The sequence below is a fragment of the Myotis myotis genome, unplaced genomic scaffold (assembly GCF_014108235.1).
Source record: "Myotis myotis isolate mMyoMyo1 unplaced genomic scaffold, mMyoMyo1.p scaffold_m19_p_20, whole genome shotgun sequence".
Taxonomy (NCBI): domain Eukaryota; kingdom Metazoa; phylum Chordata; class Mammalia; order Chiroptera; family Vespertilionidae; genus Myotis; species Myotis myotis.
Genome location: NW_023416325.1, coordinates 13,633,296 through 13,648,998, shown reverse-complemented (window position 1 = coordinate 13,648,998; position 15,703 = coordinate 13,633,296). Strand labels below are relative to the sequence as shown.

Below are 15,703 nucleotides of genomic sequence, written 5' to 3'. Positions count from 1 at the left end.
GTGGTGTTGGCATGAGCCAAGGCTCCCTGGCTTGGCAGGATTCCAGGGTCCAGGTGGTTATTTGGTTTGGCGGGTGCATCAGATGAGTGTTGGAGGGGAAGGACCCTTCTCCATTCCTTCCTTAACTTTGTGATTTGTGCCTGACAGTAAGCTGAGCCCTGTGGTGAAACTAGACAGCCCTCCCACCCCCCGAGCCCAGCTCTGCCCCCATCCTGGCCTCCCCATCACAGAGAAACCCCAGGCAAGCAGGTAGGAAATTATCATGACCATGTTTAATGAGAAACCTCAATTAAAAAAAAAAAAAAAAGGCTTTGTACACATATTTACATGGCTTTGGAAGGTCTCAGTGCTAGGATGAGGGGGATGGGGAGGGTGTGGCCCAGGAGAGGATTGAGGTATGTTGGGGCCTTCAGAGCCCTGGGTCTCCAGCAGGAAGCACCCCGCTCCCCGGCTGACTCTGGACCTTCTGGCCCGGATCTTGGGGGAACAGATCTCCAGGATCACCAACTGGAAGGCAGCCAGTTCCAAGCTGACGTCTCAGGAAAGGGCAGAAGGCCATGGGGCCCCAGGATCCATGCGCTAGCACCCCTGCAGGAACCTCGAAGCAGGGACAGAGCAAGGGCTCCAGCTCCCGCAAACCTACGGAGGTCCTTTCCTGAGGGACAGGGATAGAGAGCGAGGACAGCTCCCTGAGGTTCGACGGTGACCTGCACAGGTGGGGTAGCGCAGGCCCAATGCCACCCCCACCTGTAATGCCAAAGCCTCCCTGCCCAGTCTGAGACCGTTGCTGGCAGGTGACCACGACCCGCGTGGCCTTGTCTGCAGTTGTCATGTCTGACGAGACACAGGCTCTGTCTCATGCCTGATGCCCACAGTCACAAAGACGGCCACAGGTCTCTAGGTGAAGTCCGTGGCTGGGCAAGGGTCAGGGGCCCTGAGGGCATCCATGCCAGGGTTAGTGGAAGGTGTTGGCAGGTTCTGCACAGCCGAAGAAATCAGGGCCCACGCGACGGGGAAAGCCCTCCAGGACCTTCACCTTCACAGGGTCAAACTTCCAGTAGAGGCGGCCGCGCAGGAAGTAGGCGTAACCTGGGGAGAAAGGAGGGTCAGGCCTGGGCGAGTGGACATCAGGCTGAGCCACGGGATGGGCACAGGGCGAGGTCCTGGTGGGCAGGCCTTGGCCACTGCCAAGTCCCTTGAAACCTGCAGGCCTCCAGAACCTCCTTTCCCTTTGGGGGAGCCCGTCAGCCTGACAGATGGGGGTGCTTTGGAGGCGCAGTTCCTATCTGCCAGGAAAGCAAGGCCCACTCCCCTCACTGGCCCTCCCTTCACATCACTGCACCCACCAGCCGGATACATATAGGTATCTTGAGTCCTGTGGGTGCAATAGGCAACCTAGAGTCCGAGGCCACCAAGAGAGAGTTCTCCCAACAGGTCCCAGTGTGGGAGAGCACGAGAGAGAGCACTGGACTGTGAGTCCCCAACCTAGTCCTTGGAGATGGCAAGAGGCCAGATGGCTCAATGGTTGGGAGCAGGGCCTGCCTGGGTGGTGGTCCTAGCTACCCACTGTCCACCTGGGTGGCCTCAGTTAGGGAACCCCATCACCCGAACCTCTGTTTGCTCCTCTGGGAACTGGGTTCCTAACAGGTACAGCCCCCAAGAATTTCCTGAGACATTTAGGGAGCTGAGGTGTCCGGAGCGTCACCAGTGTGCGATGGTCATTATTACCAGCCGTGACCAAGGGACCCGGGCAAGTCCTTGCACCTCTCTGACTCTCAGTCTAATCTGCAACCTCATGGTGTAGCACTGCCCAGGCACGAGGAGGGGGCTTGCTGGGGAGAGTGCTGGACAAAGGCCCTGTGATGAAAAACTGCTGCAGCTGCTGCACGGCTTCCCCCAGCCACCCCATCGCCAACGCACCGTCCGCATCCTGGAAGGCAGCATCGACCTCAGAGGGTACTCCTCGCCAGTCCGTGGCCCGGCGGGGCACTTGGCTGTTCACGCGGCGGGTGCCGGAGTGGAAGCGCCAGTAGTATCCGTTTCGGAAGAAGTAGATCTTGTTCTTCCCAGAGCCCCAGACCAAGGCTGCGTGGACCGGGGACCACAGCAGGCCCAGCTCAGAGAGGGGTGCAGGGCCTACAACTGGCTTCTCACCGTCGTACATCCAGTACTGAGCCCCTGCGGAGAAGGGAGGCTGCGATGGGGCTGCGCAGCTGCCACACTGCAGCCATCGTGGGCCTGCCCAGCGGCCACCACCGCCACAGACTTCCCCAGCCTGTTTCGTTGTCCTGCTTGGCACCCTCAGTGCAGGGGGAGGTGGAGTCGGCAGCAATAAGCTGGGGTGGGGCAGGCGCCGGGACGCACCACATGAGAAAGGTTATTCTAAGTAGCAGAGAGGTGCCCGGGCTCCCGTTCCTTGCCCGGCATCTGGCTGCTCACCACCCCCTGGGCCTTAGCTCTGTCACGGCAGGTCCTGGCTGGGCCTTTGTTTATCAAGTCCCTGCCACCTGGAATGCTCCAGGCTCCCTGCCAGTTGAGAGTTAACAGCACAGACTCCGGGGTCGCCAGACCTAGATCAAATCCCTGCTTTACCTTTTCCAAGCTGTGCCTTGAGGTGAGTCATTTCCCTACCTCTGAGCTGGAGGCCCATGCGTGGCCCACTGTGCCATGCCTTCTATTCTACGCCCACCTTGAGAGCCACCGCCTCCGGGAGGCTCCCAGCTGTGTCCAGAGCAGTGAGCCTTGCTCTCCCTTGACCCTGAGGATTCAGAGCACCTGCCCATCATATTTGTCCGTCTGTCCCAACCCTTGGCTATGGCACCCCCGGCTCTTGGAAATCTGAGCATAGCCCCCACTCACCCTGGAAGAACCAGATGTGGCCCTGGGCATCCTCAAAGGCTGCGTCCACGGGGTTGGGCAGTCCCCGCCAGTGGCGCGAGGCCAGCGCAGGGTAGCCAGGCTGCAGCTGGCCCCCACGCAGCCGCCACACAAAGCCTGCCTTGAAGAAGAAGAGCTCGCCACGGATGGTGGCTACCGCGTCAAAGGAGACCTCGCAGGCATCTGGTGGAGCTTCCGGCTGGCGGTTGGGGGGAGAGGGCCAGGAAAGAGTCCACATTGGAGCCATAGAGACCAGGGGGTGGAAGAACTGGTGCAGGGCCTCACCTCCTGTCTTCCCACCCTCCGGCACCTCACCTCCAGTGGTGCAATCTCGTTGGTGTCCACCCCAGCCTGGGGGCCCAGAGTTGGAGGCCTGGAACTGGGGGCTGGCCGGGGCCGGCCATACAGGTGCTGGATGCCCCTGCGGTCATCTGGGCTGAGGCTCGGTGGGTAGCCGAAGGTATAGAAAGGGGCCATAAGGGCCTTGGCAGCCGTCGTGTGCTGTAACCCGAGTATATGGCCAAATTCATGGGCTGCCACAAGCAGGAGGTCTGTGCCTAGAAAAGGGAAATGGCTCCCTGCAGCAGACACCCCAGCTCAGGGACTCGGAAAGTTCCCGTTCTCCCTGATCTTCAGCGGCCCATTCTGGAAAAATGGTCCCCAGGCCATACCCTGGTTGTCCCCAATAGTCCAGGTCTCATCGTAGTCGAAGTGGACATCCCCTTCTCGGTTGGTCTTTGGGAAGAAGGCATGGGCCAGGACACCCCCAGGGCCATCAAATGGCAGGTCGTCCCCATGCCAGTACCTGTGGGGGGAGAGGGGAGTGCAGAATCAGCAGCTGCTGACAGCTGGGGCTGTCCCCAGAGGGGTTTCAGGCCACCGGTTTACCTGGTGAAGTCAATCATGATGTCAGCGCGGCCCTCATGCACTTCAGTAAAAGTGAGTGGTGTCACCTCGCTCCACAACTTCAGGGCCTCCGCCATCGTCCGCTGCACCTGCTCCCGCACCAGCTGCCATGGGTACCGAAGGATCCTGGGGGGAGAAGGAGGAGCCTGGGCCTCACTCAGGGCAGGGTCAGCCCCTGATGGCTACTGGGCCAGGGTCACTCAGTGGGGGGTGGCAGGCATGCAGGACACAGGCCAGGTGAGCCTCAGGTGTGGTGCACTGATGTGGGTACACACAGGTGTCCGCATTCAGTGGGAAGAACACCGGACCAGGAGCCCCAAGACCCACCTTGTAGACCTGACTGGACCGCTTACTGTGGGGAGAACATGACCCTTTGACCTGCCCCCTCTCAGTTCCCAGTTCCCACCCAAGACATTTCTGCGGCCCCCAGCAGTCTCAGCTCCCGGGCCATCTGATACCACAGTAGTCTTCATGTGCCTTCTCTCCCCAAACAAGTCCCCATCTGCACGAGGTAGAAGTTTCAGCTTCTGCATCAGGGGCCTCAGGTCACCTGAGATATTACCTGTCCCCTCACCCCTGTTCCCCACCTGCATGGATCCTGAATTAGGATGCTGGATTGGAACAACGACAAGGTCAACGCCCAGCTCCCCAAAGAGGACAGGTAGTGGCTGCCTCATTCCCCATGGAGTCCTAGGGCCTGGTCCTTAGTAGGTGCCCATAGAAGCTGCCTGCATGACCGAGAGCGGTGCGCCAGCAGGTCTGCGGGGCGGCCAGGCATGGGCTGACAGAGGCACTGTCCCTCTGCCATGGGAGGGCGTATGTGTGGAGGGGTGCTGTCTGTGTGTACAATCTAAGTTGGGGTTCAGGAGTGTTGCCCATGGATGGCTCAGGGGCCAGTGGACACACAGCTTTGTTAACCATGGAGATCTGAGGCGTCTCAAGAAGCAGGTGTAAGGGGGGCGGGGCACACACGGACACACAGTTCTAGAGTTTGCTCATGGCGGAGGGCCCTACCTGTAGGTGAGGTCAGTCTTCTCCCAGCGCCCACCCGACAGCACGAACCGCTTTTGTCTGTTGCGGGCATTCAGCCCATCAGGTGGGTCAGGCACGCCGCAGCGGGGCGGTCTGGGGCCCCCGGCAGGACCAGGAGCCTCCTGTGCAGCAGGGGCAGGTGCCAGGCTGCTTGGAGGAGCTTCATGCCAGGCCTGTGGCCCCCTCCTCACCAGGTGGCGGCGGTGGGTGTCCTGGGCAGGAGAGAGGATGGGGGGGGGGGGCAGGTCAGGCCTCTACTCCTCATGGCTCCCTGTGAGGGCTGCGGGCTGTCAGCAGCCAAGCTCAGCCCCAGCCCGCTGTGTCTCGGGGCAAGCCAAGGGCAAGAGAAGGCGCGTTCCTGTCACACTGCCGGCCTTTGGCATGAGCTGACTGGTTTCCTGATGGCTTGTTGCAAGGCCTCCTCCTGCCTGCCACTCTGCCTGGAAGGGCCCAGGGCTGCCTGTCACCTGCTCTGGCCATTTGGGCTGATGAGGTCTGAGTGGGGGCACAGACACTATACTCTCCACACACACCCAGGAATGGACCCCACAGAGCTTCTGAGAGGCCAGGCAGCGCCTCCTGCCCCCCCACCAGTCCTCCCCACCAGTCCTCCCCACCCGCCCCAGCAAATACTATCTACCTCCCTTTCTTCCTGAGTCCCCTCCCTTCCAGTCCCCAGCTCCCATGTCATGTAAGCTACCCCTGCCCAGGACTCTCACCGTAGACACTCTTCAGTGTGGAGGGGCTGTAGTCTGCCTCGATTTGCTTACCTGACAAATGGGGCTAATTCCTCCCCATAGTGTTGATTTGAGGATGAGCCAAGGTAATGCATTTAAAGCACATAGCCTGGCCCTAACCGGTTTGGCTCAGTGGATAGAGCATCAGCCTGCGGACTCAAGGGTCCCAGGTTTGAGTCTGGTCAAGGGCATGTACCTTGGTTGTGGGGACATCCCCAGTAGGGAGTGTGCAGGAGGCAGCTGATTGATGTTTCTCTCTCATCGATGTTTCTAACTCTCTATCCCTCTCCCTCTCTGTAAAAAAAAAAAAAAAAAAATCAATAAAATATATTTTAAAAAATAATAATAAAGCACATAGCCTGGGGCCAGATACCAGTAAGGGCACCCAGTCTGGAAAATGGGTCTGATTTCTGAGGGCAGTTTTGCTCTCACTTTACCAGGGCTGGGTGCACATGGCAGGGCTAGGTGTGGTCTGCCAGCCCCCTCCATGCCTGAGTGTGTGAGTGTGTGTGTGTGTGTGGTAGGGAGCAGTTACCTGTTGCCCAGCTCCAGCAAGAACCCCAGGTGCCAAGAGATTCTGACTGGAGCTGCCACCCTCTGCAAGTCCCAGGGTTCCTAAAAAAGTTCTAGTTCATGAAAAAAGCAGAAGCTCAGAAAGGCTGGGAGACCCTGCGAATCCTCCAGCCAGGGCGTGGCAGGGCCAGGTGAGGACTCTGGTGACCCGGCCGAGGCCAAGGCTGGCTGCGGACGCTGTGCAAGGCTGGAGGAGAGGCATGTGGCGCAGTTCGCTGAGACTCAGCGCCGGCCTGGTCTGGGCAGCGGTGGCCTCCCCACGGCCATATTTGGGGTGGGAGCCGGGCCACCCAGGCCCCACCCTCAGCCTTGGCCTCGGCCTCAGCCTCTGGCAGCTCTCCCAGGCCCCAGGCTCCTGATCAGCCTCCTCACCCCCCTCCCTCAAGCTCCCAATTATGGAGCCACCAACAACTCAACCCCCCAGAGCCACCCGACCCAACCCCCCAGAATACCCCGCTATGAAGGGGTCTTCTGAACCCCGAGGCGGCTATGGAGCTACTTGGTATGTGGGGCCCAGAACCGGTTTTCCCTCGGTCTGAGCTTGCTTATTGAACGGCTGGGTACTGGGCTGTGCTGTTAAGTACTCATCACTGTTGCAGTTCCCCTGTATCGAGGCCAGGACCCTGCCCATCACTCCACGGACATGCTCTTAGCCCCTGATGGGACCCCTCACCAACTCCACCTTCATCATGCCCATTTCTCAGACGAGGAAATGGAGCCCAAAGACGTGAAGCAATTTGCCCAGGTAACAGCTGGCAGATGGCAGGATGTTGGTGCCCGCAGCCCGCCCTACCTGCTACCTCTGCTCTGCTCTTTGGGCTGGAGTCCCCCTTCTCCTGGAGGAGGGACCCCAGCTGGCCTCACCTTGGTGAAGAAGAGAAGGGATGGGAACATATTAAGCACCTGCGACTTCCCAGGCATTTTGCAGGCAGGCTCAGTGGACCTCCCCGCTCCTCCCATAAGGTGGGGGTGACACATGTGCCAGGTCTCACACTGAGGATGTGGAGCCCAGGTTTGTGTGACCAGCCATGAGGGCTGCCCCTTCCCCTCCCCACAGTCCCCACCCCCACCATCAGGGTACACTTTCCTCCCCCACCCCGGGGCAGGGGAACAGGACCCTCCCTGGGAAGGGCATGGCCGGCTCTGTTGATGCCCCTGGGCAGAAATCTCTCCTCCTCTCTCTCAGCTCCCAGTGTGGCCTGGAGCAGCCAGCCATGGAGGGAGGGTGGGGAATGGACACACACACCATCCCTTCCTCTCCTGCCCCCACAAGGCACCAAGTCCACCCCCAGAGACCTGGATCATGGTACTCTCCGTGCAGTAGAAAGAGCCACAAACTGAGATTCAGAAGACCCAGTTCTATGCCACCGCACCCCTGGACAGAGTGGCCCTGGGCAAGTCACTGTCCTCTCGTAGCCTTGATTTCCCCGGCTATCAAATGGGAATAGTGCCATGGCAACAGGCCGCATGCCCTCCTTCGGTAATGCCTGCTGCAGCATCTGGCAGAGCCTCTTCCCCGGCCCTGCTCCTTGCCCCTGTGAGCCCTCCTGTCCAACACCTGGGACTCCGCTGTCACCCAATTCCCTAGCGCTCCCACCACCCCCCTGGCATCAGCTCCCCAAAGTCTCCAGACTTTACATCGTAAAACAGGAGTTGCAGTCAGAAGAGAGCTTGCAAACCCAGAGAAGAAGAGTGACTCCTGCAGGGTCTCCCCACAAGCAAAGGCTTCTTGCTCCCTGTCTGTGCCACCCTCATGGGTCTTGGGAAGAGAGTGAGCAGAAGACACTAGAAAGAAGGCCTCCAGCCAGTAGGATCTTTTCAGGGAAGCCCATCATTTAATAGCTCTTGGCTTCTTTTTCCCCATTCCTGGGATGGGACACATGCTCCCTGCCCCGCTGACCTCCCACACTCGGTCTTTCTGAGTCCTTCCTGGCCTGGGGCCACGTGGCTTAGCTGGAAGGCCTGGCACCAGGCAGCCCACTGATTCCTCAGATGGGTATGCTGGCCCTCCCAAGGCTGCTGGGATTCAGTGAACTGGGTGGTGGGCCCTGGGGGTCAGGGAGCAAGCATTTTCCAGAGCCCATAGAGGTCAAGGACTTTACCCAGGGTCACACAGCAAGTGGGGCCAGAGCTGGTCCTAGATCCACACTCACACTCCCCCCGCCCAGAGCTCTCCTCGCACCTCCTTAGCTCTCGGCCTGTCTCCAACACCCACGTTGCTGAGAAGTGTTTCTTCTTCTGGTGCGCTCCCTCCTCCTGCGCCAGGATCCTCCCTTGGCCAGCCTGTTAGCTGGGAGCCCAGCTCGCTCACCCCATCCTCTGGCGGGCACTAAATCACAGCCTCCAACATCCTCGAGGAATTTCTCGGCTGACTCAATCTCTTGGCTGAGCTAGAGGCTCAAGGTCAGCCTCTGGGACAACTTCCAATCAGGAAAATGGGAGGCATCCGGTAGAGGGGAGATAAAGGAGGACCCCAGACTAGGAGCCTGCTGGGGAAAGCCAGAATAGCTGTGCCCCTCTGTGGGCCTCAGTTTGCTCTTGGTCCAATAGAGATCATTAATCATGGCGATGCCTTCTGCTGTTGGCAGGAGGTGACCCTGACAGGAGGCTGTGAGGAAGACAGGGGAGCATCGTCATGACATTCTATTTAGCATCAAGCCCCTCAGAGAGGCCAAGCAACCTGGCCAAGTCACACAGCCAAGTCGGCAGGCAAGTCCGTCTTCTCCCCGATGCTGCAGCCTCATCTCCCCCTCTCACCCCTCCCCAGCTGGTGTCAGGGGCTTCGGGGCTTTCATCAACCCTGAAAGCAGCTGAACTGCGATGGATAAATATTTACATAGCTTTCCTGGCCCTGCCAACAGCAGCCCAGGGATAAACACATCAGGACGACCCCAGATGCTCTCTGCATATCTGCAGTGACAGACAACAGCCCAGCTCAGACCTGGCCCCAACTGACCCTGCACCCATATCAACGGGGCGGCCACAGGTGACGGAATGTCTCCGTGTGCGTGGCTGTCCCACTCCCCAAATCACCTCATGCAATAATCCTCAACGCCCAGCAGTGGGCACTGTTACCTCCCACCCCCTTCCGACAAGAAGGAGAGGGTGAGGCTCAGAGGCACCAGAGGGCTCACCTAAGGTCACCTGGTTCAAACCCAGATCTCTCCCATTTCTGAACCCGCGGGTTCGACTGCCCCAAAATCGAGGGGACTGGGAGGGGGTGGGGAAGAGGCAAAGCTTCCAGACTGAGGTGCCTCACACTCACCCTACCCCACCCATCCTATCTCCTCTTGCTCCCACAGCCGGTGAGGGCGAGGCTGGCCAGGGCAGAGCTGGGGCGGTTGGACAGAGGGGCCAGCCCGGTCAGACCTCCCTCCTCACCAGACCACACTCCTGCTGATCACACCTCCCAAGGGTTTCATACCTGCCTGAGCTCACTGGGTGGCTCAGCTGCCAGTAGGGGTGGGGTGGGCTCTCAGGGGCCCACCGTCTGCAGTTGCCCAGGCTCTGACTCCAGGCTCTGCCTGGCCACCCTGTTACTGGTCCCTCAAAGCCCCAGCTTGAGGGGAGAATGCAGCTTTCTGGGCACATGCAGGCTGTCACCTCACCACCACCACCTCCACCACGACTGGCCCTCCTCTTCTCCTCTCTCACACGAACTCGAACTCGCTTCTTTAGCTCACACATTCTTCCCCCTTCCCTTGCTCTCCCACCCCTTTGCTCTCTGAGGTTCTCAATGCTCCACCCTTGGCCCCCCCCTCCTTTCTCACTTTCTCACAGTCACACATACACACACACTAGCTCTCAGCTCCTGCTGTCCTGGCTCCAAGCCTCCCAAACTTGCCACTGGCAGGTGCCTGGGCTCAGACACCATTTCCCCCAGCCCAGCTGCCGGCCTCCCCAGCTCTTCCCGAACCCTCCAGCCCACTGCACACCTGGTGGTGTGCCCACGAAGGCCACACGCCTAGCGGCTGACACCAGCCTGAGACCTGCTCTGCTTTGTCCCTGATAGAGGGCCCTGTCACCACTCCCTCTGCTCCTGCCCTCGGCACACCCCAACATCTGCGGCTGGGGCGCAGCGGAGCGGGTTCCCACGCTGATAGGGGGCGTGTGTCCAGCGCCGAGTCCCGCCTCACCAACCCCGGACGATCCCCATCCAGGCTCCCCTTGCACACCTCCGGGGACAGGCAGCTCACTATCTATCACGCCCACAACAGGGACCCAGGAGAGGTTTTGGATAACGGGGGGCTCCAGGGTCACCTGGGCGCCCCGTGGGTCCAGCTCCGTCTCGGGGGGCCCAGCCCGCGTGCCCGGCACCCCCTGGCCAGGAGCGGCCGGCCGGCGGCGGGCACTCACCAGCGGCCGCGGGGCCCACGCCAGCAGCGGCGGCGGCCAGAGCAGCAGGAGCAAAGGAAGCAGGAGGGCGCGCGGTGCGGCGCCGCGGAGCCGAGCGGCCCGAGCCATCCGCCCCGGGGCTGCTGGGCCTGCTGGGCCGCTCCCGGCCGCCGCCCCTTATAGCCCGCGCTCCGCCCCCGCCCCGCCCCCCGCGCCTTTTGTTCTAAACTCTCCCCGCCGGGACGGCGGCCGCCGGGTTGGGGGAGGTGGAAAGCGAACAGCTGGCCGGGTAGGGGCCCGGGGCCCCGGAGACCCCAGACTCACCAGGGGCGGGCCGAGCCTGTGGTCTGAGGCCTGGTGCTGGGTGACCCCGGCCCGGGGTCTGGGCCTCAGTTTCCCCCATGTGCGGTGGGGAGTCCGAGAGAAGGCGCCGTTCCCTCCTCCTGGTCCCTACCCCCATCTTCGGAAGGCGCATCCCCAGCTGGTCTCCCTGGTAGGGCCTGGCCTCTGATCTGCTAGCCTACGACAGGTGGTTATACCCATGGGCAAGTCACTCCCCAGAGCCTTGCTGGGAAAAGGAATAGGAAAATGTGTCCCAGGGGAAACTGAGGCATATGGAGACCGGCCGGCCCCCCAGCTTGGGACCCAGACAATTTATATCGATGGGGAAACGAAGGTCCCAAGAGGGAGGGGCCACACGGGCTTCTCCATACCAGCAGGCAATGGAGTGTGAGCAGGGGTTCCTCTAGCTCAGCGGTTCTCAACCTGTGGGTCGCGACCCCTTGGGGGGGGGATCGAAGGACTCTTTCACAGGGGTCGCCTAAGACCATCGGAAAACACATCTGTAATTACATATTGTTTTTGTGATTAATCACTATGCTTTAATTATGTTCAATTTGTAACAATGAAAATACATCCTGCATATCAGATATTTTCATGACGATTCATAACAGTAGCAGCATCACAGTTATGAAGTAGCAACGAAAATAATTTTATGGTTGGGGGTCACCACAACATGAGGAACTGTATTAAAGGGTCGCGGCCTTAGGAAGATTGAGAATCCCTGCTCTAGCTGGTCAGTGGGAGGGAGGGTGCTGGTAGGGGAGAGTGGGGCCCTGGGGGTGGACCAGCAGGTTCTTGGGGCTCCTGAGACCTAAAGCAGGGGGTGGTGTCCACACGCTGGAAGGGGTTGGCCAGTCTTACGCTCCCTGTGGTGACCAGGGAGGGCCTTAACCATCTTACCAGGCAATCTGCTCCATCACGGGCAACACTGCCGAGCCAGAAAGCAGGCAGTGGCTTTTGTCCTGGTGGGCAGGGTCCTGAGTGTCACAAGGTGAGGCTGTGGGCACCCAGCCTAGGCCTGCGAAGGGAAGGAGGCTGGGAGGGAGCAGAGGGCAGTCCGGTTGATTCAACCCTCGGTCCTGGTCCCAGTCCCCCAGGGAGCCTTCCCAGCTTCCCCAGGAAGGCTCCACAGCGACGCCTAGAGGGCGAGGAGATGGCTGACAGCAGTGAGTTTTATTACCTAACCTTTTTGTTTAAAGTGACTCACTTTTAAAAATTGAAATACCTGCTTCAGCCTCCTTCTTAGCAATATGGGTCAAGAAATCATGGATTTGGGGAGATCATTATACATTTCCCTGATATACATGAAAAGATAACTGTTTCAATAAAAACGTTTATTAAGTGGTCTCCAGGGCTGCATGACCGTCCTTTGGGGACCCTGGAGTCCGCCATTCATGAGAGCGGAAGCAGCAGCCACCTGCAGGGCAGGCCCAGGGAGGAGGGCCATGGTTACAAGTAAGGTGGGCTGGTCGCTGAGGGCTTCCTGCCAGAGGAGGACCCGATAAGCCTAGAAGGATGGGCCAATGTGGCATATTCGAACAGGTGGGCAGGGACTGCATGAGCAAAGGGGTAGAGGGTGGACCAGGACTGGCATGTCTGTGAGGATTAAATGGCCCACCCCTCACATGCTCACTCACCTTGAAGTGGGTGGTCAACCCCACTTAAGAGAGGAGAAAACTGAGGCCCAGGCCCAGACAGGGGTCCGGGGAGGGCCCTGCTCCACAGGCTGGCTGAGAGGTAAGAACACAGTAGTGCATATGACTTGCAGGTATATGGGGTCTAGAAGTAACTGAAAATGCCAGGCATCTTCCCTCCCTCCTCCTCCCAGAGGGGGTCTCCTTTCCCACTTGTATCAACCTTCCTCTCCCCACCCCCCAATGCTTTGGCTCTGGGTGAGTTCATCCTCCTCACAATCCTTATGTCCCCAGGCCTCAGTTTCCGATACCAGGGCACAAGGAAGAGTGATAGGTGTGTATGTGTGCAGTAAAGAAGTCAGCTCTGCTGACTTGGCTGGTTTGGCTCAGTGGATAGAGCATCCCAGGTTCAATTCCAGGCTAGGGCACATGGTTTCAGGCTGGATCCCCAGTAGGGGACGAGCAGGAGGCAGCTGATCCATGATTCTCTCTCATCATTGATGTTTCTGTCGCTCTCTCCCTCTCCCTTCCTCTTTGAAATCAATAAAAATATATTAAAAGAAAAAGTCAGCTCCTCTTTCCAGGGCAATAATATGACCACTGCAAAGTCACTCAGAAAAGACCATAAAACCTGGAGTCCCCGAGGGGCTGGGAAGCATCCTAAATCCCCACTCCCCGCCCTGCCTCGCTTCCCCCACCCCCGCCTGGGACCAAGGTGGTAAAATCCTGAGGCTCAGGATCCAAACAGGTGCAACTGCCTCTAGACACTCAGCACAGCCTTTGGGATGGGCACGCGGTTGGAATGTCGCTGTCAGCGTCCCGCGTTGCATTCGTGGGGGCAGGGGGGCAGGTGGGTGGAGGGCCACGCGGGGGGCCTCATCGCACCCCAGGGCTGTCCTAGGCTGCCCAGTGCCTGCAGCGCATTTTGGCCAGGAAGGAGTCGAAGACGGGTTCCAGACGCCCCCTGGCGGGGTTTCTGGATTCGGGTCCCGGCAGGCCTTCCACCGGGCACCTCTTCTCCGCTCTAGTCCGACCCCCAACCCCCGCGCCCGCGCCCCGGAGACCACACAGAAGTCCGCAAACCCTGTCTGATAGGAGCGGGGGAGCACAGCCCGGCTGGCGCCCCCGGCCCCCTCCCAGGCGGGCCTCCACCCGTCGCCTCTCTGCGTCCTCAGCCTCGGAGCACCGGACGGCACCCAACTCCATCCCCTGCGCCCCGCGATCGCCCCGCGAACCCCTCTGCGCTCGGCGACTTTGGCTCCTGTCCCCGGGCCCCGGGGGAGCGAGGTGCCGCCCCGCCCCCGGGGGCGTGTCCCCGAGGCCCCGCCCCTTGCGCCGCAGTGACAAGCGGTGTCGCGTCGGTCGCGGGGACAGAATCGCCACCAGCGTTGCGGTCTCTGGTCCGCTCGGCCGAGTCCCACCGCCACGACCATGCCCCGAGGGAGCCGCAGCGTGGCCGCCCGGCCGGCCAGGTGGGAGCGGGACAGGGGCCCCTCGTGGAGGAGGCGGGGGAAGCGCGCGCTCTCCAAGGGCGCCATGCGTGACCTTGGGGACGACTGCGCCATCTTAGCGGGGGTGCGGGGTGCGGGGTGGGGTGGGGGTAAGGGAATGCCACAACCACGTGTCTAAGACGGTGGTCACCCGCCCTCCGGAGGAGGAAAGGGGGGCAGGTCCAGGGGCTGCTGGCCCCTCGGGCCGCTGGCCTGGGGTCCGGCCAGGATTAACCCTGCGACTCCTCCACCCCGCAGCCGCCCTGCCGCACCTGCTGCCCACCCGCCCGCCCACCCTCCGCCCTCGGCCGCCGCGCCGGCTCCCGCCCCGTCGGGCCAGCCGGGCTTGATGGCGCAGATGGCGTCCACGGCCGCTGGGGTCGCCGTGGGCTCGGCTGTAGGGCATGTCATGGGCAGCGCCCTGACGGGAGCCTTCAGCGGGGGGAGCTCAGAGCCCGCCCAGCCTGCGGCTCAGCAGGTGAGCAACGGGGCCCCGAGAAACCGAGGCCACAGAGCAGGGAGTCCAGCTGGAATGTCCACCGAGTTGTGTGCAGGCATTTCCTGGGCTGCCTCAGGCCCAGGACTTTGCCCCACCAGGGTCCGCTTTCTCACTCCGCTGTTGCCCGCCTATGGCTCACAGGCTGGCCCTTCCAGGCCCTCCCCTCAGGCCAAGGTCCCTGGGCTTCCAGGGACGGATGCCAAGCAGCCCTTTAGAGATGGGGAAACTCGTGACTTTAGGGCCCAAGGTCACCTGACGCCAGGAGAAAGGAGGGATGTGGAAATTCCCGAGTCTCCTCGCTCCCCATCCTACGTCAGGCACTGGAGCGGTGACTCTGGGGCCTGCTCCCTGCTGACCCGTCACCCACTGGGCACCCCACCAGCCCTGAGCCACATGCAGACTTCGTGGCAGGGTCAGGGGTCATGGGGATCAGTGTGGCTGAGCCAGGAAATTGCTAGAACTTGTACGGGTGGGGCTCATCCTCACTGGGCTTTTCCAGATTCTTCTGCCCCTGCCACCTGCCCCACGTGCCCATTGTTAGGCAGCAGGGAGACGCTGTCAGGCATCAGCTGAGTGGCTCTGAGAAGGCTTGGGGCTCACCCTGTGTAACAGATGGAGCAGCTGCGTCTGCTGGTCCTGGGTCAGTCAGCCTGCCTGGAGTTTTGGGACTCTCAGGCTGGGGTTGTGGGGAGGGGGAGGGGGCACCCAGCTTTGGCACCCACTTCTCATTACCAACCTTGAGCTGACCTCACTGCCTCCTGCGCCACCCACCGCAGGCCCCTGCCAGAGCCGCCTCCCAGCCGCTGCAGATGGGGCCCTGCGCCTATGAGATCAGGCAGTTCCTGGACTGCTCCACCACTCAGAGCGACCTGACCCTGTGTGAGGGCTTCAGCGAGGCCCTGAAGCAGTGCAAGTACAACCACGGTGAGCCAGTGGCCCCCACCCCAGGCGGGGGCTGGGAGGGACATCCCCGCTCCCTATACTGTGGGGCTGACCACCGGCCGGGACCACCCCTCCCTCCACAGGTCTGAGCTCCCTGCCCTGAAGAGACCGGGCACCGTGGTGCGGATTGGAGCAGATTTGGGTCCAGCTCTGCACTCAACTCCACCCCTTCACCGACAGCCAGACCAAAACGCCAGAATGTACCCATGTAGTTAGGATTTTTGTGGGTTCCTCACCCCATAGATGACCAGAGACACAAATGTGCAATTAAAAGTTTATCTTAGACCAGAGCCTGCTGTGTGCCATTTCACTGGCCTGTCTGCCGGAAGCACGGGT

General features: G+C 60.8%; 2 protein-coding genes across 2 annotated transcripts; one reads left to right on the top strand and one right to left on the bottom strand.

The window, feature by feature from the left end:
- Positions 1–253: 253 nt before the first annotated feature.
- On the bottom strand, positions 254–10,625 carry MMP11 (matrix metallopeptidase 11). Its single transcript, XM_036353720.1, has 8 exons — positions 10,482–10,625; positions 4,798–5,027; positions 3,766–3,909; positions 3,549–3,682; positions 3,193–3,434; positions 2,860–3,076; positions 1,921–2,178; positions 254–1,089 (listed from the first exon to the last, which is right to left on the bottom strand). The coding sequence occupies exons 1-8, from the start codon at positions 10,587–10,589 to the stop codon at positions 956–958; spliced, it is 1,467 nt and encodes a 488-aa protein (XP_036209613.1). The 5' UTR covers positions 10,590–10,625; the 3' UTR covers positions 254–955.
- A 3,132-nt stretch (positions 10,626–13,757) lies between these two features.
- CHCHD10 (coiled-coil-helix-coiled-coil-helix domain containing 10) lies at positions 13,758–15,657 on the top strand. Its single transcript, XM_036354335.1, has 4 exons — positions 13,758–13,908; positions 14,185–14,404; positions 15,202–15,349; positions 15,451–15,657. The coding sequence occupies exons 1-4, from the start codon at positions 13,868–13,870 to the stop codon at positions 15,468–15,470; spliced, it is 429 nt and encodes a 142-aa protein (XP_036210228.1). The 5' UTR covers positions 13,758–13,867; the 3' UTR covers positions 15,471–15,657.
- The last annotated feature ends 46 nt before the right edge of the window (positions 15,658–15,703 follow it).